Source organism: Anneissia japonica, unplaced genomic scaffold (assembly GCF_011630105.1).
Source record: "Anneissia japonica isolate Jap-2015-1 unplaced genomic scaffold, ASM1163010v1 scaffold287965_len1858130_cov191, whole genome shotgun sequence".
Classification (NCBI taxonomy): Eukaryota; Metazoa; Echinodermata; class Crinoidea; order Comatulida; family Comatulidae; genus Anneissia; species Anneissia japonica.
The window spans coordinates 11,980-37,841 of NW_022748342.1; the positions used below are offsets into that span (position 1 = coordinate 11,980).

The 25,862-nt window shown below is 35.1% G+C and overlaps 1 protein-coding gene across 1 annotated transcript; it reads left to right on the top strand.

The window, feature by feature from the left end:
- The first annotated feature begins 95 nt into the window (after nt 1-95).
- LOC117120878 lies at nt 96-25,862 on the top strand. The gene is made up of 5 exons (XM_033265976.1): nt 96-229; nt 9,723-9,812; nt 23,232-23,312; nt 24,189-24,259; nt 25,327-25,862. The coding sequence occupies exons 1-5, from the start codon at nt 169-171 to the stop codon at nt 25,345-25,347; spliced, it is 324 nt and encodes a 107-aa protein (XP_033121867.1). The 5' UTR covers nt 96-168; the 3' UTR covers nt 25,348-25,862.

Sequence of the window (25,862 nt, forward strand, 5' to 3'; positions counted from 1 at the left end):
GTTGAAATTAATCAGAATACATTGGTTATTTTTTTATTTGAAAAAAATAATTTATATAAAAGAAATATACCGAACAATCCTCATTTATATCTTAACTTTCCTGATAATACAGTAGAAATTCAATCAACTACTGTACTGCAATTTTAGTGGATATCCTCGGAATTCATAATGTTTCGTTGTTGTGTGTTAACCTTAATGTTTGTGGGCCTAACGGTCGTTCAACCAGACGGTATGTAGTCTACTTATACATATTTGCTATTGTAACTTCGCTTGTCTTAATGTTATTTGTAATATTGATTAATTAGCCCCTGGAGCCCGTATATTGTGTAATATTCCTTTAACATATTGTTACTGTTAAACCTATTAACTATTGTTAGTTATAGTACGGTATGTACCGGGAAAATTGATTAGTTAGGCCTAATGTTTTAAAATTCAGTTTCCGAAATTTAGTTTCGGAACTGCCAATACCATGTTGTGTATATTATGATGTGAATACGATACCAACATAGGTGTGTAGGTGTAGCTAAAACTAATAAATTCATCACCAGAATGCGACCCACAGACCACTGAGAGGGTTAAAACCAATAAAATTTACCAATTAGCTAAACAGTGTGTCGCAAACAATTTATTTAAAATATAGCAAAAGTTACGAAAGTAATGATAAATATCACTTTTAAAACATGGTAACAACATGTAAAGCAGGAATGCCCGGAAATTTTAGCATTTAAGTATGATTACATTTGGAGTTATGGTTCAATAAATATTGGAAACAGTACAAAAAATTGATGTCACAAATCACAAAATTTAAATATATTGATATAGGCCTATAGTTTAAAAATAAGGACGCATGTCACTTTAAAATCAGTTAATATAACAAATTTAGTGTATTGCCTACAAGGAAAATCAACATGATCACATTTCTTTAGGAATATATTTCTATAAAGTCTATCGTGTCGCCGCAATAATTGATGAAACATACGTTACCGGGGCCATGAAGTTGGACATTTAATTATGCATACTCAATTAAAAATAAATTATTCATCATTAATTTAAATCAAGTCATTAAGTTTTTACTTTCTAGGTCCTTATAAATCACCAGTGTAAAGAAAAAAAATTGATGTTTTGTGGCCCGTATAGTTAAGAAATGAAACCTACGTTATCACCGTATACAAAAGTAAAACGGTTGATGCATGTGAGCTATTGGGTGTATGTAAGAGCATTATATCTGTATTTCAGGTAATAAATTATAGGTGGCTTCGGTGATTGCAAAATATTTTTAACACACGATGAAATCAAAATAAAACATACGTTACCGAAACATACGTTACTGCATTTATTCAATCCCTACATACATGACTTACCATAGCATTCCTGACCTCTATATACATGACTTACCTTAATAATATTTGCTTGTTTTCACCTTACATCTGACCGGCAGTATTTAAGCCGTCAGTAGCACAGTGCTATTGCCTGATGATGACGGGGGACACGTCGAAACATGTCGTTTAAAACATTCATTTATTTATTCAATCCTGCGCAAATTTAACTAAAATCACGAGTAAGCGTCTGGGTGCTTTGGAAACTGCCAATTGACGTTGAGGGGGCGTAGTTGACAACGAGACGCTCTTTTCATGTCGGCGAAGTAGACTAGCAACCTGTTGATATTTCTGAAGAAACCTGACTGAAATTTATGTAAAGGTAAGGCTTATTTCATTTCTTCATATTTACTTGATATTTTTATACCATAGTACCTGAAACCATTGCATTAAAAGTTTGAACAACTATATTTTTTTTACCTGAAATAAAGTTTTCAATAAAGAATAGTTTCCTTGTGGGTCTGCTGATTATTAAACATGTGATTAGATCGTAACTTATGTTTCATAATATTGTAACATATGTTACACATTTTACATCCCTATGTTCTTTGGCCTAGTATATTATTTTGAGCTAATTCTGAAATCATTGTACGTATGCATGAAATATTCCATACACAGATTATATGTTATCACAAATATTCTGTAATTAAGATTGCTTTAATGGAGACACACTATATTTACCACGTACGACCTAATGGTAACGTAGGTTTCCTTACTCCTTCTTAATTAAAAAACTTCCTTAAAAATAAGATGTTAACAATGTGACAATTGTTTGTTTTTTAATCAACAACATGTATACTAGAAAGTTACATTGACAGTGAATTAGAATCTCAGCTTTTAGATTCGATTTCAACTATCCAAACGAAGACACAGGTGTAACGTAGGTTACTTGGCTTGTCTTGGATATAATTTGATGTCTTAGAGTTTAATTTACATAGCAACAACTTCTGTTTGGTATTTTTTTCATAGATATCATAACAGTGTATCACCATGGGTAAAACAAGAGCTCAAATTCAAGCCGCCTATAGAGAACGAAAGAAGCAAAAAATGGGAGAAAAGGCGTTTCTAAAAGCCGAAAGCGAACGTCAGAAAAGATATTACGTGCCAGTTGCCGCCCTTACTAAAGAAATTTGATTGGCTAAATCTATGGCAGCCATCTTGGATGGTACACACACACAGTTCTGCGTATTTCGAACATCGAATACATTGCGGTTAGCGCTCTAGTATTCTTATTATATCTCTATGGCATAAACACAAAGAAAATTCGATTATCGTACCGTATACTTCATGATGATGTTGTCAAGTTTCTTTCCCGTGATGACAATTCAAGAATGTTGCCAGGCAAAAAGGATGCAAAGAAATGCCAAACAGGAAACGTGAAAAACCAGGTTAGAGTGTTAAATGAATACTCAAATAACTTATACAACAAGTACAATTCAGAAAATATTGAAAATCAGTATGTTTCATTTACGGCTTTCCAACGCATTCGCCGCAGTCAACCTCATACCAAATTAGTTCAATACTCGTCTAGAAGCACTACCTTATATTAAAGGCACCAAAACATGGCGTTGAAGTTCAAAGCATCAAATCCAGATGAATTCATCAATAGCAATGATGATGCTGCAATCCATAAAATGATGGATAGTTTTAAAATGGGGCCTAAGAAAAATGATTCAATTCACTATGAGGAATGGGGAGGAGAGAAAACATAGCAGAAAAAGACCAAACTTCTACGTCAAGTTTTAATAACAAATGAGTTTGCCGACTACTTCCAAATAGAAACCAATAAGTTTCGCAAGCACACAGAACGCGTTAAAGAACAATATCAGGCCGTCAGCTCTTGTAAAGCAAATTGATGTTACATGCAAATCTTGAAAAGAAAGATGAATGTCTTATTCAGATGGATTTCGCGGAAAATTATACATGTATACCTTTGGATGAGGTACAGAGTGGTTATTGGAATTAAGAGGTGTATTATGGTAGCCATCTTAGAATCCAACAAGGCAGCCTTCTAACATAATTTTCTGATAATTGCATGATACTCTCTGATATTAAAAACATGGTTAAAGGTGTGTACGTTACTGTAGATATGAAGATAATGACAAAAATAACAATATTTTGACAGTTATCTTGAAGTCAAATATGTGTCATAGTATCACTATGGAAAGTTTCATGCTTTCTTCCAAAAGTGCACGATTTTTCTCCTTAGCCGCTCTACTACTAATTATGCGAATACTGTATCCGATATGGTTCTCAAACGTTCTCACTCTTTATATTTTTAGGATAGTTTGTTCTTCTTTTTACATTCACCTTACCTTTCTTTACTTGCTTCTTTTTTGTTTTATATATTCGGTTTCAAATAATCAAAAAGATAAAATTACTAAAAGCATAGAACATGAAATCACGACCGGTGGCGGATCCAGCGAATGGGGTGGGAGAATTGGGGCACGCCCCCCCCCCCCCCCCAATTCAGTAAAGCCGAAAACTTTGAGTTAAAGAGAGGAAAATTTGTACCCATGAGTTCAGTGGCGATCCAGCAGTAGAATGAAAGAATAGCTTGATTATTTTCCACTTTACACCAACCATTGTGGGGCTAAGGTGGCCGTGGCGGCGAGAACCTCATATTGCCCCCCCCCCTTCAAAAAAATATCCGGATCCACCCCAGAGGACTTAGACATGGCGCTTAGAGACCTTGTTTATTTGCACCTTATAAATCGACCTATTATTATTATTATTATTATTATTATTATTATTATTATTATTATTATTATTATTATTATTATTATTATTATTATTATTATTATCGAAAACGATCGAGAATCGTAATACATTATATATCAGATATTCGCGCGATGTGCATTAGAAACCGCTATCGAAACCGTAGGGCCTACGGTTCCGTGGAGTAGCCTGATTTACACTAACAACGGTTTGTTTGTACTGTATTTGTTTTCTCCAGTAAACGTTGCATATAGGGGCCTAGCTGATACACGGAGTTATTATTATCAAAATAATTATAACTCCATGGCTGGTATCGATAATACTTACTGGTATTTATTTCATGATTAGTCAGTTCTATAAATTGATGTTAGCTTTCGAATGGTATTATTGTCAAGAAATCCTGGCATTCTTAGATGAGGGTCTTAGTTTGCGGGGTCTGATATTTCGAGTGGGTCTGATATCTCGTGGTCTTAGGTCTTAGCTTTCGTGGTCTGAGCTTTCGGGACACCCAAAATAATTGTCCAGAGAGCTTGGCTCATGACAAGAATGCACCACCACAAACAGCAGATAAATTGAGTGGTGGTGGTAAACTTGTTAGCCATCTGCAGATTAAAATTAGCTGGGTTTAATTGCAGGGTTTCTTGCAAACTCAGACGAGAACGTACTAAAGGTGTAAATTGTCGGGTACAGAAAAACAAAAGTAGAACTAGTCATTCCCGGCCTATGCCAAATGTAAGAAGAAAGTTGAAAAGGTACTAAACTCATCTGTTTAGGAGAAATATACTCATTTTTAAATTGACATTGAAAAGAAAACAAGAACAGGATCCTAATAATGCATCAAAACTGAACAAAATGTTAAGCCTAATGGAGATTGACCGACGGATCGACCGACAGATGGATGGACGGACAGACCGACCGACAATGCTGAGATGCATCGGACAGAAGGTGATGTACTGACTGTATGATTGATTTTTTTTAAGATATCGACGGGCGCTTATTCTCGTGAGTGCGAAACTGTCGTCGGGCACCACTTAAGGTCTTTCGTTCAGAATCTTTCGATTGGTGAATATATCGCTATTCGCGTACTCCCCAGATTAAATAGAAGTATTAATTATACAAAGTAAAGATTAGCAATGTATTTATTTCGTTGAGACTATAATTGAGGAATTTTGTAAGAGGTTGTTTCAAAATGATCATAATATACAATCATAATTTTGTATTCCTTAAAAATTGCTTTATTATGACTTTTAAGAGTAAGTAGGTCAGAACTAGAAAAAAAAATACCTCTGCACTAGCAATTATTAAACGTATATATAATTTATATATTTATTCAATTAATTAAATTCACATAAAACTACATCAAATCTGAATTGCGATTAAGGATGTGATTTATGTTATCTAGAGGTGAGATCACATTAAGGATGTGATTAATGTGATCTAGAGGTGAGATGGAATGTAATGAGAAATAAATTGAGAATTTTGCTATTTGATTTATCTGCTCCAGCACAATTGCTATATCTTTTATACTAAAGCCTATCATTTTCAATTATTACCTCATCGTTTCTGAATCTGCGGAATCTGTTGGTATTAGGAATCACAGGTCTCTCTCCAATTAAAGACCACGTATGGGACTGGGGTTTCTATGGTTTTTAGAAGCTTTGTTCTCTAATTAGAATGATAAAGTTAAAAGAAATTTGTGAATTTAGGACCACTGAAAGGTAGTCTTTAATTGGAGGTGTCTTTAATGGGAGGGGTCTTTAATTAGAGGGAGATCTGTATTTTATCTAAATTGAAACCTATCATAAGGAGCACGTTTGGTACAAAGTCTCTGCACTGGACCTGATTGAGGATATTTCAGGTTCTCTATAACATCAATTTGTCTGCACTGACAGTGCTGGATTAATACTTGTACTAATAATATATAAGTTAACTTATTATTGTATTTCACATTAACCAATATCCTCTAATAATCAGTAGGTTTTCAGGATAGTGCATTATACTTTCTAATTGACTTTAAATAGCTTTTGTAATCCATGATTTACTTTCCCTGAGCTTTCTAGTGTCGCAGATTATCATCAACAAAAAACAGTGGTTTTTTAAAAATATTTTATACAGAGTTTCATTTTTGTTTATACATCATCCTAATTGGAATAAAACAATTTATTTAAAATATTTTGATATTTATAATTTTAAATAGTTAACTCTTTATACTACTTAGTAATATATAGTGTAATGTAATAATTATAACGAAAGTAGGCGTAATGAATATGACAGTAGCAATAACAACAGCAAATAACAATGTTACAATCTTCATTAGGACTATATTTGCAGTACACATTCGCATAAAAGATTATAATTTCAGATAAGTTTGAGAACAGCTTAATGTGATCTTTAATACCAGACCCCAATAGATGACTCAAATATATACCAGTTATTTGATGATGTATTCGGCGCTAATATGATTAATGACATTTGTATCCTACGGTGGGTTACGCGCGAAAATCACGTAGTACAAAATCAGACCCTTCAGTCGCGGATATAGCGTAAGAGAGATTTTTTTTTATTCTTATAAAACATAGCGGCAGTTGCCCCAGGTCACAAAACTCCGTTTTACAGATGTAAATTTGTCTCTTTGGATTTGATAAATTTGTCTTTAATTATCAAATTCTCTTAGAAAAATTATCAGCTGAGCGATTTCTATACGATATGGGCAAAATGTTGGCAACTTCTAAAAGGACATGATGTGAATTTAATTGTCTCTCAGTTTGTTTCAAGGATTAGTGTGTGAAAAAATAGGTGCCCAATATACAGCAGAATGTCGCGGGTTTAGATCCCGGTTGGGGCACCTATTTTCCCACACTGAAATTATTATTGTACATCTAAAAAAAAAATCCAAGAAAGATAGGCCTAAGCAGACTTTTCATAAACCATATACACTTAAAATTTGAGCCGGAGAGGCAGGGGTGTGAGGAAGTAGAACAGTCTAGATTGTAAAATATCCCAGTAAACTAATGGACATTGGTTTAAATACTAAAAGATCAAGAATATACATGACATGTGAAACGAAAGATCTGGTTGTGTAAGAAACTCCAACCCTTCAAATATATCGCTTGAACATTTGTTTTCCTCATTGTATTCACAATACCGTATGCAATTAAATGATAAATCACACACTTCCGTCAGTGTTAAATCAGCCTAAATAGTAACCCAAAATTAGACTTAATCTGCGAAATATAATAGAAAGAAGCAGATTTCAACTGATTTGTGTAGGGATACATACCAGGATACACAAAAAAAAGTTAGGTGGGCTAGGGAGTGGGGAAAATATATTATGAGGGGTCAAAGGTTATTGACCCTGGTCTAAAATACTAAAAAATGTATCTCTGGAACACTATATGGTATATGGTTGATCTTGTTGTCAAAATGCGAAGAATTATACAACAAATAAAAAAATATATAACAGAACCCTCAAAACCAATTCATGACCTTGGAAAATGAGGTCAAAGGTCAAAATGTCAAAAATTGTATTTTTAGTCACTAAATTGGCATATATCATTTTAAAATATTACAATGAATGTGATTTCAACTGACTTGTGTAGGAATACATACTAGGATAACACAAAAAAAAAACGGGTATAGGAGAGTGGGGAAATTACGTTTTTGGGGTTAAAGGTCATTGACCCAACGTAAAACACTACAGTATGTATCTTAGAAACACTCTATGATATAGGGTTGATTTTGGTGTCAAAATGCACAGAATAATACAAAAGAAAATAATATAAAAGGACCCTCATAACCAATGCATCACCGCAAAAAAATGAGGTCAAAGGTCAAAATGTTAAGAATTGATATTACAAAAATGGCATTCAGTATATGATTTGTTTTATATTCTTTATTTTTAAAGCTGGTTTTAAACAGTTGAACGTATATTGTGAATAGAAATAGAAATTACAGCTTAAAACTTTACCGTAACTATAGATAAAAGCAAATTATTAAAGATGGAACAATCAGTCAAGAAAACGAAAATTCTAATTTCACATTTGAATTTGTATATTTAGGCAATTTATTAACTTCAACTTAAAAATTTGAATAAGAAAAAAATCCCCTCATTTTTCGGACAGTTCCTGTATTCATTTGCTTATTATTTATCCTTAAATTGGCTTGTAATCAATTTAAGGATTTTTTTTGTAAAACTACTACTACTACTACTGCTACTTTTTTTCTATCTATTTTTCGTTGGATAATATGGCATTTGTAGGACCAGTGTTTGAATTCGGTGAGTCAACTTAATCTGCTTTATGGATCACCGTGTACTGAAACAGATTCTTAAGAGATCATGTAACATTCTTAGATAATATTACGGTTTACTGTATAGGATTGAGAAGGCATGGAGCGAATATCTGCCCAATGAAACTTCACCTATTGCAAATAAAGCCCAAAAGATTTAAAGAATGGCTAACCAATAATTTGCCCATAAATGAAACAAAGCAAAGGTGCACAAAATATGAATAATTGCCGCACAACTCGCAGATTAATTAGGCCTATAGGCCTATATAAATTAAACATAGCCCAAAAGAAACTCACTTTTCTTCTGATTAAACTCTCAATGATTGAGTTGAACAACGATAACCACTGTGAAAATATCCCCTTGCGTTCCGCTGCTTTGCTTGCTTGTACTTTGTATCGGTATGTTTTTTGATGCAGTTTTTAATACTAATTAACTCAATGATCTCTTACATTATTCTTGTAAGTTCAAATAGTTTCATCTGGTTTCTGTATATTTAATGATTTACTTACAAGAATTTTTTAAAAGTTTGTAATAGGCCTATTGATAGTGTTTTCTCGATGTTTTGTGTGTTACAGTATGTACCGATTATTCCCTGTTTTATAATACTCAGTTCTCATTCTGTCAAAATTGGTTATTAAAGAATAATGTTTATAATAGACCTAGCCTGGGCTGTGAACCTTAAAGTTTTCACCACCGAAAGTACTTACAGCTTAAGTTTAGGAAATTCCAACGCTTATAAATATTAATTTCACATCAGGTATTATTTGTCCAGTTATTTTTACGAATGTTTCTTTTAAAATTTTCACAATTTATTGCATACTATGCAAATAATTCAAATCATATTATAATAATATTAGGTCAATAATATAAAATCGAATTTCATTCATGTTCAGCCAAGAAAATAAGGGAATATTTAATAATGGTAAATTTATTACGGAAAAACCAAAACAGATTAAGTTTATTTAGAAAACAAAATCCCGTTGTAGTCCCACCAACACTTCCCTGCTACCTAACCATTCGGTTGTCCTTCCAATGTGCCATGATGCCAGTCTGGTAGGTCTATATACCCATTGGATGTTTCACACAAGAACATAGCTTTCATAACGTATTAAATACGAAAATTGGAAATGACATGAACTTTAATAAACACTGACGTTGTATTACTGTGATAAAGGTGTGCGTGTTGAGGAGGAATGGTTTTCCTCTCATAATATAAAGTTTAATACCATGCGATTTTCAAATTAATTGCGTATTATGTCTTTGTCCTAGTAAAAAATGTGAAGAATTACAGAATACCACAGGCCTAATTTTGTCTTTGTCTATCTTTCTCTATATACCAGAGGACATTTCTTGCAAGGATCGTTTGTGTGGTGGCATCGTTAACAGGGACTGTATCACAATGTGCTCTTCTATTGGTAGAAAACGTAGTGGTAAGTTATGTCCAAGACAGTTTAACAAAAAAAATATCATGTTGAACTGATTTAGTAATTCGGACTACTACAACCATTAGGCCTACAATTTTGAATTGAATTTATATGTTTTGAGCAACGCTCCGTACTATAAACGAAATAACATAATTTGAAAATAATACCGTTCTGTCATGGTATTTCCCTCTTAAATTAGTGCAGTCAATTAAAAATGAATAAATAAATAATGGAGAAAAATAATTAGTGTTAGCGCAAATCAATCAGAAGACCTGTACTTAGATAAATATATTGTTTTCATGTGACTTTTGAATGCTTTCGGGGATTTACAATTTATAATAATATCTTTATCTAGGTTATTCTATATGGTGGGACCTGAAAATGTAATAAAACATTGACTCTTAGTAAGATTAACAAAAGGGACTTGTAATATATTTTGATTTCTAATACTGTAAGAATGAGATATTACACGGTTAGAGAAAAGCAATGCGATTGATGCAGGTACTAAATTATTCACATATTGAAACATAAAATAAGTAATCTGGAGTTTATGAAGGTCACTAATTTTTAAGATGTTAAGTTTTTTTAAATAGAGGTTCAGATGCAGTTTTAAATGGTGAAGATGTAATTAACCGAACAACCCATTTTTTAATATAAGAATTCTTTGTAAATTTGAGGGATAGTTTGCGGCCCAAATGATGTTGCAATATAATAAATGGGACAAAATAAACGAATTGTATAAAATATTTGCTACACTTTGTTGATGGCTAGAATAAATTGTTTGACAAAACTAATAAATTTATCACCAGAGTACAACCCACAGACCACTGAGAGGGTCAAAACCAATAAAATTTACCAATTAGCTAAACAGTGTGTCGCAAACCATGAAACCTATGTTACCACCGTATACAAAAGTAAAACGGTTGATGCATGTGAGCTATTGGGTGTATGTAATAGCATTATATCTGTATTTCAGGTAATAAATTATAGGTGGCTTCGGTGATTGCAAAATATTTTTAACACACGATGAAATCAAAATAAAACATACGTTACCGGAACATACGTTACTGCATTTATTCAATCCCTATATACATGACCATAGCATTCCTGACCTCTATATACATGAAGTTGGAAATTTCATTATGCATACTCAATTAAAAGTGAATTATTCATCATTAATATAAATCAAGTCACTAAGTGTTTACCTCCTAGGTCATTATAAATCACCAGCGTAAAGAAAAAATTAAAAAAAATGATGTTTTGTAGCAGGTGTAGTTAAGAAATGAAACCTATGTTACCACCGTATACAAAAGTAAAACGGTTGATGCATGTGAGCTATTGGGTGTATGTAATAGCATTATATCTGTATTTCAGGTAATAAATTATAGGTGGCTTCGGTGATTGCAAAATATTTTTAACACACGATGAAATCAAAATAAAACATACGTTACCGGAACATACGTTACTGCATTTATTCAATCCCTATATACATGACCATAGCATTCCTGACCTCTATATACATGACTTACCTTAATAATATCTGCTTGTTCTCACCTTACATCTGACCGGGTGTCTATAAAACGAAGACCGAAGACCAAAAAACGAAGACCCCTATTTTTTCTCTTTTATTTTGATTTTGAAAATTTCACAAACAGACGCCCAAAAAATTTCGTAATTTTGATTTTGTGACAGCCTGGCGTATTATCATCAAAATGAAAGAGAAAAAATAGGGGTCTTCGTTTATGGGTCTTCGGTCTTCGTTCTATAGACACCCACATCTGACCGGCAGTATTTAAGCCGTCAGTAGCACAGCGCTATTGCCTGATGATGACGTGGGACACGTCGAAACATGTCGTTTAAAACATTCATTTATTTATTCAATCCTGCGCAAATTTAACTAAAATCACGAGTGAGCGTTTGGGTGCTTTGTAAACTGCCAATTGACGTTGAGGGGGCGTGGTTGACAACGAGACGTTCTTTTCATGGCGGCGAAGTAGACGTAGCAACCTGTTGATATTTCTTAAGAAACCTGACTGAAATGTATGTAAATGTAAGGCTTATTTCATTTCTTCATATTTACTTGATATTTTTATACCATAGTACCTGAAACCATTGCATTAAAAGTTTGAACAACTATATCTTTTTTACCTGAAATAAAGTTTTCAATAAAGAATAGCTTCCTTGTGGGTCTGCTGATTATTAAACATGTGATTAGATCGTAACTTATGTTTCATAATATTGTAACATATGTTACACATTTTACATCCCTATGTTCTTTGGCCTAGTATATTGTTTTGAGCTAATTCTGAAATCATTGTACGTATGCATGAAATATTCCATACACAGATTATATGTTATCACAAATATTCTGTAATTAAGATTGCTTTAATGGAGACACACTATTTTTACCACGTACGACCTAATGTTAACGTAGGTTTCCTTACTCCTTCTTAATTAAAAAACTTCCTTAAAAATAAGATGTTAACAATGTGACAATTGTTTGTTTTTTAATCAACAACATGTATACTAGAAAGTTACATTGACAGTGAATTAGAATCTCAGCTTTTAGATTTGATTTCAACTCTCCAAACGAAGACTCAGGTGTAACGTAGGTTACTTGGCTTGTCTTGGATATAATTTGATGTCTTAGAGTTTAATATATATAGCAACAACTTCTGTTTGGTATTTTTTTCATAGATATCATAACAGTGTATCACCATGGGTAAAACAAGAGCTCAGATTCGAGCCGCCTATAGAGAATGAAGCAAAATATGGGAGAAAAGGCGTTTCTAAAAGCCGAAAGCGAACGTCAGAAAAGCTATTACGTGCCAGTTGCCGCCCTTACTAAACGTGAAAAAAAAAAAGAAAGAAGAAAGAAGGTTAACGTCAGAGTTCGAAAACACAGAGCAGTAATTAAGACTTTGAAAAAGCAGAATATGGAGAATAATCAAATAGAACGACCTGATATTTGGTGATACTGAGAGTGATTCAGCCATATCAGAGATCGTCGCCAGGTACGAGTGCCGGACAAAGCCGTTCGCAAAGCCCTCTTCGAGTTAAGCTTCAATCAAAAAAGCGGGTTTCAACTAGGAAAAGAACAAGTTGGGCCCTAAGCTGGACACATAGGCGAATTGAGGAACTGGAACATAAGTTAAAAACTGCCGCAAGAAAAACTTTAAAAAATAAGCAAGCATTATGAAAGAGCAGTAAAAACAATGCCGAAAACACCTTCAGAAAAATCTTCAAACGATGCCATGGATACCAGCGAAACTCCTAGATCAAAGGCAACCTCAAAACTGAAGAATGTGGTTCTCACTCCGCGATCTAGAAACGCAATTAAGAAACACCTCACATTCTCGAATCATTGTCATCCTTGATGAAATTCACGAAGCTTCGAAGGCAAATAAAACAACAAATGAAAAGAAAACTGAGTCAGATTATCTCTGGTAAAATACTGAAAAAGTATAAAATGATTCGGTACACTGGTAGAAAAACAGGGTTGGAACGTCACAAGCTTGCACGTGTAAAAAAGAAAAACATAACACAGTGCATAAACACAAAAGAAATTTCGATTAATGTACCGTATACTTCATGATGATGTTGTCAAGTTTCTTTCCCGTGATGACAATTCAAGAATGTTGCCAGGCAAAAAGGATGCAAAGAAATGCAAAATAGGAAATGTGAAAACCCAGGTTAGAGTGTTAAATGAATACTTAAATAACTTATACAACAAGTACAAGTCAGAAAATATCCCACATAATTTCCTGATGAATTGCATGATACTCTCTGATATTAAAAACATGGTTAAAGATGTGATTGGCTGTACGTTACTGTAGATATGAAGATAATGACAAAACTAACAATATTTTGGCAGCCATCTTGAAAACAAATATCGTGGCCATCTGACATAAATTCTGATGATTGCATAATACTCCCTGATATTGAAAACATAGTTAAAGACCTTTGAATGACAGTGCTAGGTGCTGTAGATATGAAGATTATTGATAAAAATAGTAAGCCGTGTGTGCAGGCTTTGGAGAAGTTATGTCGTGGAGAGTTCTCAGTTTCGCCGCGCGTCTCTACTTTTCTTTCCATTGCTAGTCGCTATCATGTATCTATTAGGCATCTGGTAGGATCAGCTAACATACCCTCCGACTTTGCAAGTCGCAATGCACCAATGTGTGACTCTGACAACTGCCAGGTTTGTTCTTTTGTTCACCATAATGAAGAATCTGTCGTACTGCGCACTTCCACACGAGATGTAATTTTAGGGGATGCCCGGTTACCTTTTACTAACAAGACGGCTTGGCTAGCTCTCCAGAATGAGTGCTCAGACCTGAGAAGAGTTAGGGCTCACCTAATACAGTGTACTCGTCCCTCTAAGAAAATCACCAATGTCAAAGATATCAAAAGATATCTCAATGTTGCGCCTATTGGCAGGGACAACCTTTTAATCGCCCCTCGTTGTGAGCCTCTGGCAGCTACTAAGGAATGTATCATAGTCCCCAGATCTATCATTGAGGGTCTCCTTACTGCCCTTCACATTCGTCTCGACCACCCCACTTAATCACCAGCTCAAACTATCTGTTCGCCGCTATTTCTTCGCCCTTGATTTAGACAAGTATATTGACCAAGTTTCCGACTCGTGTCATCAGTGTGCTGCCTTGCGTCGCATACCTCATACCATGATTGATCAGACCACCGGGGACCCACCGGAGATTGTTGGGATCGCGTTTGCAGCTGATGTCATAAAGCGCGAATGTCAGCTCATACTTCTTTTGAGGGAGGTTGTAACGTCCTACACTATGTCATGTCTGATTGAAAACGAGCGCCACGACACCCTACGCGATGCACTGCTTCGTCTATGTATTGAATTATGTCCCTTAGATGGTCTACGATACGCACTGATCCTGCTCCAGGTTTTGCAGCCCTTGTCGACGACAAGCTATTAAAAGATCACAGAATATTTGTTGAAGTTGGACGAATTAAGAATGTCAACAAGAACCCAGTTGCAGAAAGGGGTGTTCAAGAACATCCAAGTTGAGTTACTCCGCCAGGATCCGCGCGGCGGCCCGGTGTCTACTAGTACCCTCTCCATCGCTACTGCCCGACTCAACACCCGGATTCGCGCTAGCGGATTGTCGGCTCGCGAAATGTGGACACAGCGCGATCATTTCTCGCACAAGCAAATTCCTGTTTCTGATCGCGAGCTTCTGCTTTCCCAACATGACCGGCGCTTATCTAACCACCCCTATGCGATTTTTTTTTCCCGTACGAAACATTTGTATGAAACTCCACTCGGGCCGTCTCGGATTGATTCGACTCGAGTTTGATATACGAAGAGCAGGCACTTCGCAATGTCGTGACGCTCGAGTATTCTATTACCTTTACTGTACTGTTCTTTATTTACCTACGGCAGGCCTATAAAATCTTACCGATTTATGGGATGTAGGCTACGCAACAACAACAGCTAGTACCCCCTTCTATAGTAGTACCAGTGGTAAATAGGTACATCTATCAAAGGCTAGAGCAAAAGCAGGTCAACTCGGCCCCAGTCATCTCGGCCCCAAGTCAACACGGCCCCCATGTCAACTCGGTCCCATGTCAACCAACCCCAAGTCAACTTAGCCCCAATTTTATATTGTTATTATTATTATTAGTTATTCTATGTACCTTTGTATAATTTTTATTAATATCATTTTAATATTATTTTTATTAATGCAGTTTTAATTATTGTAACTGCATGTACATGAATCGAAATAACAAAGGCAACGATTTAAAAACACTTTAATTTTGGCTTTGCATTCAAATCTCTTGGTAAATATTCAATAAATACCGTACACAGTAAATTGGGGCCGAGTTGACTCGAGTTCGTCATGACATAGGTTAAACAATTATCCAAAACCGCGGCCAACTAAAAAATAAAAATTTTCACAGTATGTAACTCAAATTCAAATAGGGCCTAACACTTTTTATTATTCGTGCAGCGAAATCAAATAATACATATGTCGTTTTAAAAGATGTTTTTTTTCAAAATCAGACAGCGAGCAGCAATCCTGTATCTCAGAAGGTTTGTAGACGTTTATCTTTGGTTGATGACCTTTTGACCTCCAGAATTGCGATTTTCGAGTCGAGTCAGTCGAGACAACCCGAGTGGAGTTTCATGCAAATGTTTCGTACGGGAAAAAAAATCGCCACCCCTATAGCGAAAGGTCAAAGGCCTCTACATTGCGGGCAGCACCAGATACTACTGTGCAGATTGGAGATCTATCATTTATCTTATTACTGACGGTAACAAGTCCCAGGGTCGTCAACGCTACCTTGTGATTGACGTGGATGGTGCTTGGTGCAGTATTCGGAAGTTCGTTGGCTCACAGCTCAGGAGTACTTCGTATCGCGTCAAGCACTCTGAATGTTTTACTGTGCCCACTTCCGTTTCCCCTCATCCCCCTCCCCCATGGCCACATGTACCCGCGCTTGCGGTGAGAAGCTCACGGAACATCCACAGAGGCCTGCTCCGGTTCCCCCTGCTGTACCGCGTGAAATTTTCACTCCATCGAACTTGGACCTGCCGTTCTCACCTTTCAACATTCTCCAGCCAGACTCATCTATCCATTCGGAACCTGTTCTACGACGTCCCAAGAGAAGACACCGTCTTCCAGCCAGGCTCAGTGACTGCATTTTAGATTAGGCTTTAGTACCTTAAGTACACTTATAACTAATTTTCCATTAGGCTTTGTACCTTACGTACACGTATGTTATTACTGTACACTTTGTACTATTCTTTGAGAGCCTGTTTAACATTGTTTTAGTTTAGACATCAGTGCGTGCTACTGTGGGTGTTTAAAGTGTTTTAAAGGAAAAGAAAAAGTAGTCACGCCAGTAGCATAACTCGCCCTCTATCGGCGAGTGTGACTTTATAGCTCTCTTCCATTTTGCTGTTCGTTGCTGTTGGTTACCTTGTTGGTATCAGTTAATAAACACGTTTGATTTGCCATATTACTCTAGCAGTAGTATCCGTCTGTGATCTGACTCGTTCTACCCTTCATCTACCCTTGGCGCAGAGAGCTTGGCTCATGACAAGAATGCACCACCGCAAACAGCAGATAAATTGAGTGGTGGTGGTGGTAAACTTGTTGGCCATCTGCAGATTAAAATTAGCTGGGTTTAATTGCAGGGTTTCCTGCAAACTCAGATGAGAACGTGCTAAAGGTGTAAATTGTCGGGTACAGAAAAACAAAAGTAGGGCTAGTCATTCCCGGCCTATGCATAGGCCTATGCCAAATGTAAGAAGAAAGTTAAAAAGGTACTGTCCAGGGAGCTCTCATCTGTTTAGGAGAAATATACTCATTTTTAAATTGACATAAAAAGAAAATGTGAATCCAATCCGCAGCTCAAATCATGCCAACAGTCACAAAGATTTATTGGATTATTGACTTGATTAAAAAATCACATGATAATGTTTTTAAAAAAATGAATTAATTATTTTCAAGATTTTTACATGCGAATGTGTTGACAGTATTTTAATTTTTGGATTTTAAACACTAGTTCTAAATCCAAGATATGTACAGGGTAGCAATAAAACAAGAACGGGATCCTAATAATGCATCAAAACTGAACACCATGTTAAACTTAATGGAGATTGACCGACCGACCGACAATGCTGAGATGCATCGGACAGAAGGTGATGTACTGTACTGTATGATTGATTATTTTTTAGATATCGTGGGGCGCTTATTCGCGTGAGTGCGAAACTGTCGTCGGGCACCACTTAAGGTCTTTCGTTCAGAATCTTTCGATTGGTGAATATATCGCTATTCGCGTACTCCCCAGATTAAATAGAAGTATTAATTATACAAAGTAAAGATTAGCATGTATTTATTTCGTTGAGACCATAATTGAGGAATTTTGTAAGAGGTATGTTTCAAAATGATCATATTAATACAATCATAATTTTGTATTCCTTAAAAATTACTTTATTATGACTGGTAAGAGTTAGTAGGTCAGAACTAGAAAAAATACCTCTGCACTAACAATTATTAAATAGATATATTATTTATATATTTATTCAATTAATTAAATTCACATAAAAGTACATCAAATCTGAATTGCGATATAAGGATGTGATTAATGTGATCTAGAGGTGAGATGGAATGTAATGAGAAATAAATTGAGAATTTTGCTATTTGATTTATCTGCTCCAGCACAATTGCTATATCTTTTATACTATAGCGTATAATTATCAATTATTACCTCCTCGTTTCTGAATCTGCGGAATCTGTTGTTATTAGGAATCACAGGTCTCTCTCCAATTAAAGACCACGTATGGGACCGGGGTTTCTATGGTTTTTAGAAGCTTTGTTCTCTAATTAGAATGATAAAGTTAAAAGACATTTGTTAATTTAGGACCACTGAAAGGTAGTCTTTAATTGGAGGTGTCTTTAATGGGAGGGGTCTTTAATTAGAAGGAGATCTGTATTTTATCTAAATTGAAACCTATCATAAGGAGCACGTTTGGTACAAAGTCTCTGCACTGGACCTGATTGAGGATATTTCAGGTTCTCTATAACATCAATTTGTCTGCACTGACAGTGCTGGATTAATACTTGTACTAATAATATATAAGTTAACTTATTATTGTATTTCATATTAACCAATATCCTCTAATAATCAGTAGGTTTTCAGGATAGTGCATTATACTTTCTAATTGACTTTAAATAGCTTTTGTAATCCATGATTTACTTTCCCTGAGCTTTCTAGTGTCGCAGATTATCATCAACAAAAAACAGTGGTTTTTTAAAAATATTTTATACAGAGTTTCATTTTTGTTTATACATCATCCTAATTGGAATAAAAACAATTTATTTAAAATATTTTGATATTTATAATTTTAAATGGTTAACTCTTTATACTACTTAGTAATATATAGTGTAATGTAATAATTATAACGAAGCACCAACAACGGTTATAGCATATCAACGCAGTATTCAGAAACTGACAGCATGGTTAGGTAAACCCATTCAGCTCCCAATTTCTCCGGCTACAATTTGTAACTTTGTTGCTCATTTGCATGGATCAAATTACGCACCTAGAACAGTTTCTTTGACGATATCCGTTATTTCATTCATTCATAAACTAGCTGGTTTACCCGACCCGTCTAATTCCTTTCTAGTAGGGAAGATTTTACGCGGCGTCCATGCTACGTCTGCTCGTTCCGACACTCGTCTTCCAATCACTGCTGATATTTTATCTAGATTAATAATATCTTTAGACTCTATTGAACAGACATTTTGTCTTACTTTTCAAAGCCTTTTTTCTGACTGCCTTTCAAGGTTTCTTAGAATCGGTGAATTAGCCGTAGGTAAAGGCGGTGTTGACAAGGTCATTCAACGCAACGATATTAGTCTTTCTCCCAAGTCTGTCTCTTTAACTGTCCACAACCACAAGACTGGGGTTGGTAAGCCACCTGTTCATATTATGTTCGAGAGTTCATCTAAACCTCAGTTCTGTCCCGTGAAGGCCTACAAGAGTACACTAATCATTTTCGCCACACCTCTGGCCCCCTGTTTCAGCATATGGATGGTAGGCCCATTGTAGCACAGTTGATATCCGCCAAATTAATGGAGGCAATTAGTTTTATAGGTCTCGACCCATCTAGGTATATAGGGCACAGCTTTCGCATCGGGGCGGCCACACATGCGGCTTCGCTTGGCCTATCAGAAAATACTATACAACAGTTCGGTAGATGGAATTCTAAGGCCGTAAAAAATTATATCCGTATTCAGAATTTTATACTATAAACTTTTGCACAGGTCGTTCGAGCTTTGGCTCACGACACATGGTTGGGTTAAGCCTGGTGATAAATGGGTCCGTTGAGCATGGCTCCGAGATTTTGTAGTTTGTTTCTGGGTGTTAACCCTTTCTGTTAGTCGGGTTTGTGGCGTGTGCACCCAGAATAGTTATATTTTAATTGTTTAAGTGTATTAATATTTGAATCTATTTGGTGCAACTCTTTATGATACAGGTATATATTTAGGTAAGAATTTATGATTGTATTGATATGGTGCTCATGTGTAATTTAATAAGATAAGCAGAAATAGTATGTTAGTTTACTGTACTAATACAGTATGTTTGATAGGGGCAGCTTCCACTGTATGTACAAGGTATTCATTTCACATGAATAGAGTAATTTAAGCTGTTAGTTGTGGCTGCCCCACATTTATTCAAGTTGTGTTATTTATATTATATATTTTTTGTATTTGTATTATTCATTCGTCATGTAACAATAAATGACAATTTCGATCCGAATTTGTGTGATCCTTTTATTTGTCTTGTCTGACCTCTTCGGCACAAATAACAATGTTACAATCTTCATTAGGATTCTATTTGCAGTACACATTCGCATAAAAGATTATTATTTCAGAGAAGTTTGAGAACACCTTAATGTGATCTTTCATACCAGCCCCCGATAGATGACCCAAATATATACTAGCTATTTGATGGTGTATTCGTCGCTAATATGATTAATGACATTTGTATCCTACGGTGGGTTACGCGCGAAAATTCGCATCACGTAGTACAAAATCAGACCCTTCAGTCGCGGATATAGCGTAAGAGAGATTTTTTTATTCTTATAAAACATAGTGCCAGTTGCCCCAGGTCACAAAACTCCATTTTACAGATGTAAATTTGTCTTTAATTATCAAATTCTCTTAGAAAAATTATCAGCTGAGCGATTTCTATACGATATGGGCAAAACGTTGGCAACTTCCAAGAGGACATGATGTGAATTTAATTGTCTCTCAGTTTGTTTCAAGGATTGTGTGTGAAAAAATAGGAGTTGGATTCTTCGGGCGACCGTCGTAAGACTCAGTGAGTGCCCAGCTTAAGGTAACACTCAACACTTAAAATAGTAATGATGAGTAATAGTATCGAGTTTTATATTTATCAATCAATTTAAAAAAATATATATATATCAAATCAACCAACCAACCAATTAACCAACAAATAAATAATAAATCAATAAATAAATCAATCAATCAAAGAAGAATAAATATACAAATAATAATAATAATAATAATAATAATAATAATAATAATATAATAATAATAATAATAATAATAATAATAATAATAATATTAATAAATGAATAAATATAGTAATGATGAGTAATAGTATCGAGTTTTATATTTATCAATCAATTAAAAAAAATATATATATATCAAATCAACCAACCAACCAATTAACCAACAAATAAATAATAAATCAATAAATAAATCAATCAATCAAAGAAGAATAAATATACAAATAATAATAATAATAATAATAATAATAATAATAATAATAATAATAATAATAATATTAATAAATGAATAAATATATCAAAGAATAAATATATTATTAAATATTGGTTAGTTGCTGGTGACTTTTAATGAGTAGTATAACACAGTTCCTTTTAGTACACTGCAAACTTTTATTCACACAAAATGTATGTTGGTTACAATCAGCTAAACTCCAGGTTTCAGATGTTAGAGAACCCTTTTTGAGGAGTCAGCTCAGCTCTGTACTTTTCTTCTGTGCACTCCTAACTACTAAACTGAATCTAACTACTGACTACTGACTACTGATCACTCACTACTGACTGACTACTGACTACTGACTCAGTGGTATGTGGGTGTTTGCCTATTATACTTTAGGTAATGGGGGTGTGTCTCAAGTAATTCACCACATACTTTTACAGTTTCTGATTGGATCATAGAGAAATTCTTTCTCTATGATTTAGTAACTTGTTTACCAAAAAACCGCTAATTAAGATGTATCACAAACTTCAGAGCTTAGGCTCAAAACTGACAATCATAGATTCATAGTGTGAGAAAGGCCAAGTCCAACTGACTAGGGTAAAGTTATACAATGTCCAGTTATATTATTAGATTATCTGTATACTCAAGTTGACCATTAAAACTTTCAAACCAATTTAAGGCATTTATCAGGTGAAGAGTATCGATTCCAATGGTTATGCAAGTTAATACCATTGAACCTTAATACTACATTACAATATAAAGAATAATAATAACAATGATAATTATAATAATAATAATGTTGGTAATAATAATGATAATAATAATAATAATAATAATAATAATAATAATAATAATAATAATAATAATAATAATAATAATAATAATAATTGGATGCAGAAATTTATAATAACGCACCAATTCAAAAACAGTATCAAAGACGTAAAAGGTAAACAAAAAGGTTTTCAAATTAGTTTTAAATGAGTTTAAATTTGAAGATTGTCGAACAGAATTCAATCAATAAAACATAATAAATCAATAATACATAATAAATCAATAATTCAATCAAACAATCGATCGATCAATCTAAAAGAATTTTTAAGTTAATGTAGGAAGTAGAGGTCTTTGTAGTACAGGGTAAAAAGAGAGTACTGAGATGGGTTTTATTAGGTGATTGAAAAGGTAGGTGGCGCTAACTGGATGATTTGTAATTCTTAAACTCAGGAAGGGAAAAAAACCGATATGTTGTACAACTGATTTTTCTCATTAACCATTCTCGAGTTTTGACAAACACAGACCTGTAGCCAGGTAGGTTTTATGGTTCGAGAACTCCCCCCCCCCCACTTTACCCAAACAAGTCCTGCAACCCAACTAAAGCACTTCAGACCACCCAGACTTAGACGGAATGCTTTGCTGCAGAATTTTTAAAGCAACTGCTATTATAGCATTATTTAGACTCATAATACAAAAAACCTCTGGCTTCGGGGGTTTCGCCTACCCTTTTTATCTTCACAGTTGTCAAATAAATTGTACAACATGTCAAACATTTTCTACCGGAGGCTGGCTTTAAATTAAAGTGGCAAAGCTTCAAATGTGAATGTCCCCCTTGTACACTCACATGGGCTGCTCTGCTCCGTCAATCTCGCTTACACGTTGACGTTCCCCCTTTCTTAAAAGACTGGATCCCCTGAATATATAAATTTCCTCAGTAGTCTACAACCAATATCTTAATCTCAAATTGGAGTTGCCCAGCTAACAATATTATGTTATAATAACGTCCTAATAACGTTACAGTTTGGTGTTAAGAACGTCTTGATGTAATTAGGCCTACTAACGTTAATTTGAAGAACCGTATTATATACGTTGGTTCTCACCTAATGTGTCAACCCTTCTTCTGGTTAAGCTGCATTCACATCGGATCCACATCAAAATTCTGAGCGTTTTTGAAGCGTAAACTCCACCGTTCCTCATTCTTACACATTGGTTCGATTTTCTTATCGCTTCAGTAACCTTTCCGATCTGGAATTCGGGCGTGGGCCAATATACTCTACTGCCTCTATTATACTGCCCTTATCGGAGCTTTCGAGATTACGAGAACTTGCGGGGTTTTTTTTTTTTATCCCAATAGGTACTACATATAGCTATACGTGTCTTCATGAGTGTATTGCAAATGGAGTGCCGATGAATGAGTGCAAGTGTGGGTTTGCTGGTAAGTTTTTATCATATCTATTTTTAGGTCAGTTTTAATTCAAAATATATATAAACACTGTGATAAATATAATTATAGTGTCATTAAGAATATTACCGTTATCACTACTTCTGTACTTAGTTACAATATAGGTTAACTTTGAAGTTAATTTAGACAACGGCATTCTGAATTCCGCAAGGCGCCAGAAAAATGTTTAGATTGCATGATATTTTTCTCTGGAAACGCAAAAGAAAGATTTCATTTAATTCTTTCTATTAACGGCACCGTCCCTGCAATCATCCATAGTACGGATGGTCTCGGTCTGCAAAAACTACCAGATACCAGCTATTCCTGGAATCCCACGCTTGCGTGCGTATGCTAGATGCATGGTCAAGACCAGGGGCGGATTAAGGAAGGGGGCCGGTGCGGCCCCGTTTCACCCCCACCCCTTTTTGGAAAGTAAAAAAAAAAAAAAAAAAAAAAAAAAAAAAAAAAAAAAAACAAGCAAACAAAGAAAAAGAAATAGGCCTAATTGATCGCCCAAAACGCCGGTTATTTTCGGGCGTCTAGAAAACAAAAACTTTACTGGAGCCCCCTGGTGTAGTATTATCTCGATCGGCCCAACTTTCGCCACTCGCTTCCCCCATTTTTTTCGGACAACTCTGGATCCGCCCCTGAAGGCTGCCTGGATAACTCAGGACAAAAAGGACAAAAACATGATGGAGGGAGCAATATAGGAGTATGGAGCGGTGCCGTTTTTACTTTATATAAAAAACGAACTACAAGATTAGTAAATTTTATTAGTTACATATTGTATAAATATATATTCTATTATTGTCCTGTTTTTATTTTTAAATTTTGTTGAATTTACCTTCTATTTGTTTTCTTTTGTTTTAGGAAGGAAACGTTCTGCTAATTTGGATTCTTTGAAAGATAGATCTATTGGGAATTTTAAGACTATTATTGCGGTAATGCATCTCACTTTGTTACATTTAGTATATAGTTGGTAGGCCTATAATAGATCTTAATTAGTTCCAGTCGAGTGAAACACTTTCAGACATGATAGGCCTCTTGTGTACGTTACGCTAAAATATCTTGACAATTTGGATTACAAAATATCACGACAATCAATAAGTTCCTATTGTATAATTTCAATTGGCTGAGTTGACATGTTGGGGGTGTTTCCTGACTTACTGTGGGGTTGTTTCAGGGGGCTGATTGTTTTTAACAGTTGTCCTGGAAAACGTAAACCATTATGATAACTGGAATTGACCTGTCAGTGAAACGCCTGTCGACCAAACTGTCGATTGGCTAATTAGTTGTCGGAAAATATATATATATATCAGCAAAGTGTTTTGTCAGCAAAATATCTTGCGAATTAAGCACTCGGCGAAACGATCGTTCAAAAGTTCATTCGGCCAATAGTCCGTCGGCGAAATTTTTGTTGATGAACTTATCCCAACAGGACAGGCGGGGATGGTGATGCTTTAACATTGTGCGATGATTCAAGTGGATACGTAAGTTACTGACGTCTCCCTTGTCCATTTAAATCCACCAATCTATCACATAAACAGGTCCCCACCCCCTCTTTACCCTACCGGTATGGTTATATTACCCTGGGTGCAATGTTCCCAAGTGTGGGAGAAGCATAAATTACTTCCCCCCACTCCACGGGGAGAAACAATCATACCCCACGGGTAGCAGGCTCGTTACAAGCGGCCAGGCCGAAGGACCAATTTTTTCCAAGGGGGTCCAATTTTAGAAGCTAAAATCGACCCAATCGACTTTGGAGGCCAAATTCTGTCCGCCGGACATTTTTTGGCCCAGATCAATTTTGGTGTGACAGAACCATACCTCGGGTCTTTCCGTCCATCGATTGTGATGCGTGACAATGCAATCTACGTTCTATGCGAAACATCCCGGCTTCGAGGTTTCGGAGAGGAGATTGATTGGTTTTTTGTTTCTTTGTGTTTTTTTCTTTTTCATTCTATATCGCATTATATTATTATGTTGAATATTTTTCATTTTCTTCCAGGGTCAAGGACAAAGTAAATAGCTGCAGTGATTACGGACAAACGATGAAGAGCAAACATATCAGATAATCATAATATATACCGTATTCACTACAAAGCTTTAATGAAAAATAGTTACTAGAAAACTTACTAGAAATATAATACCTGTCTATTATAACGGATAATGCCTCCGGTCTACGCGCATTAACAAAATATGGAATAGAACCTGTCCGTAGAATAGAGTCTGTTATCACCTAATAGGGACAATAAGGCAAGCCCTAACCCGACCAACCAAGGCGCCTAAAACATTTGCATGATGTTCGAAAAGCCAATTTCCAAGCTTTAATTAATTTCTGGACTAATACCGTATAATAAGCTGCATAGTTGCATTTTTTTTTTCTTTTTTTAAAATTATTATCCCGTATAGTGAATTCTTTGCCATATTATGGTTTGTCTCACGTGTATTTTCATAGGCCTACAGTTAATCAAAAATAATTCATATAGTTTATGACCAGTAACTTTTATCTTTGAATTAAACATTATTTGAAAAAACATAAAA

What these genes read in the sequence shown, in the direction of transcription:
- LOC117120878 (XM_033265976.1), top strand. Translation starts at nt 169, where the DNA reads ATGTTTCGTTGTTGTGTGTTAACCTTAATGTTTGTGGGCCTAACGGTC. An exon ending in AACGGTCGTTCAACCAGACG is followed by an intron (nt 230 to 9,722) that starts GTATGTAGTCTA and finishes TCTATATACCAG; the next exon opens with AGGACATTTCTTGCAAGGAT. An exon ending in TATTGGTAGAAAACGTAGTG is followed by an intron (nt 9,813 to 23,231) that starts GTAAGTTATGTC and finishes TTATCCCAATAG; the next exon opens with GTACTACATATAGCTATACG.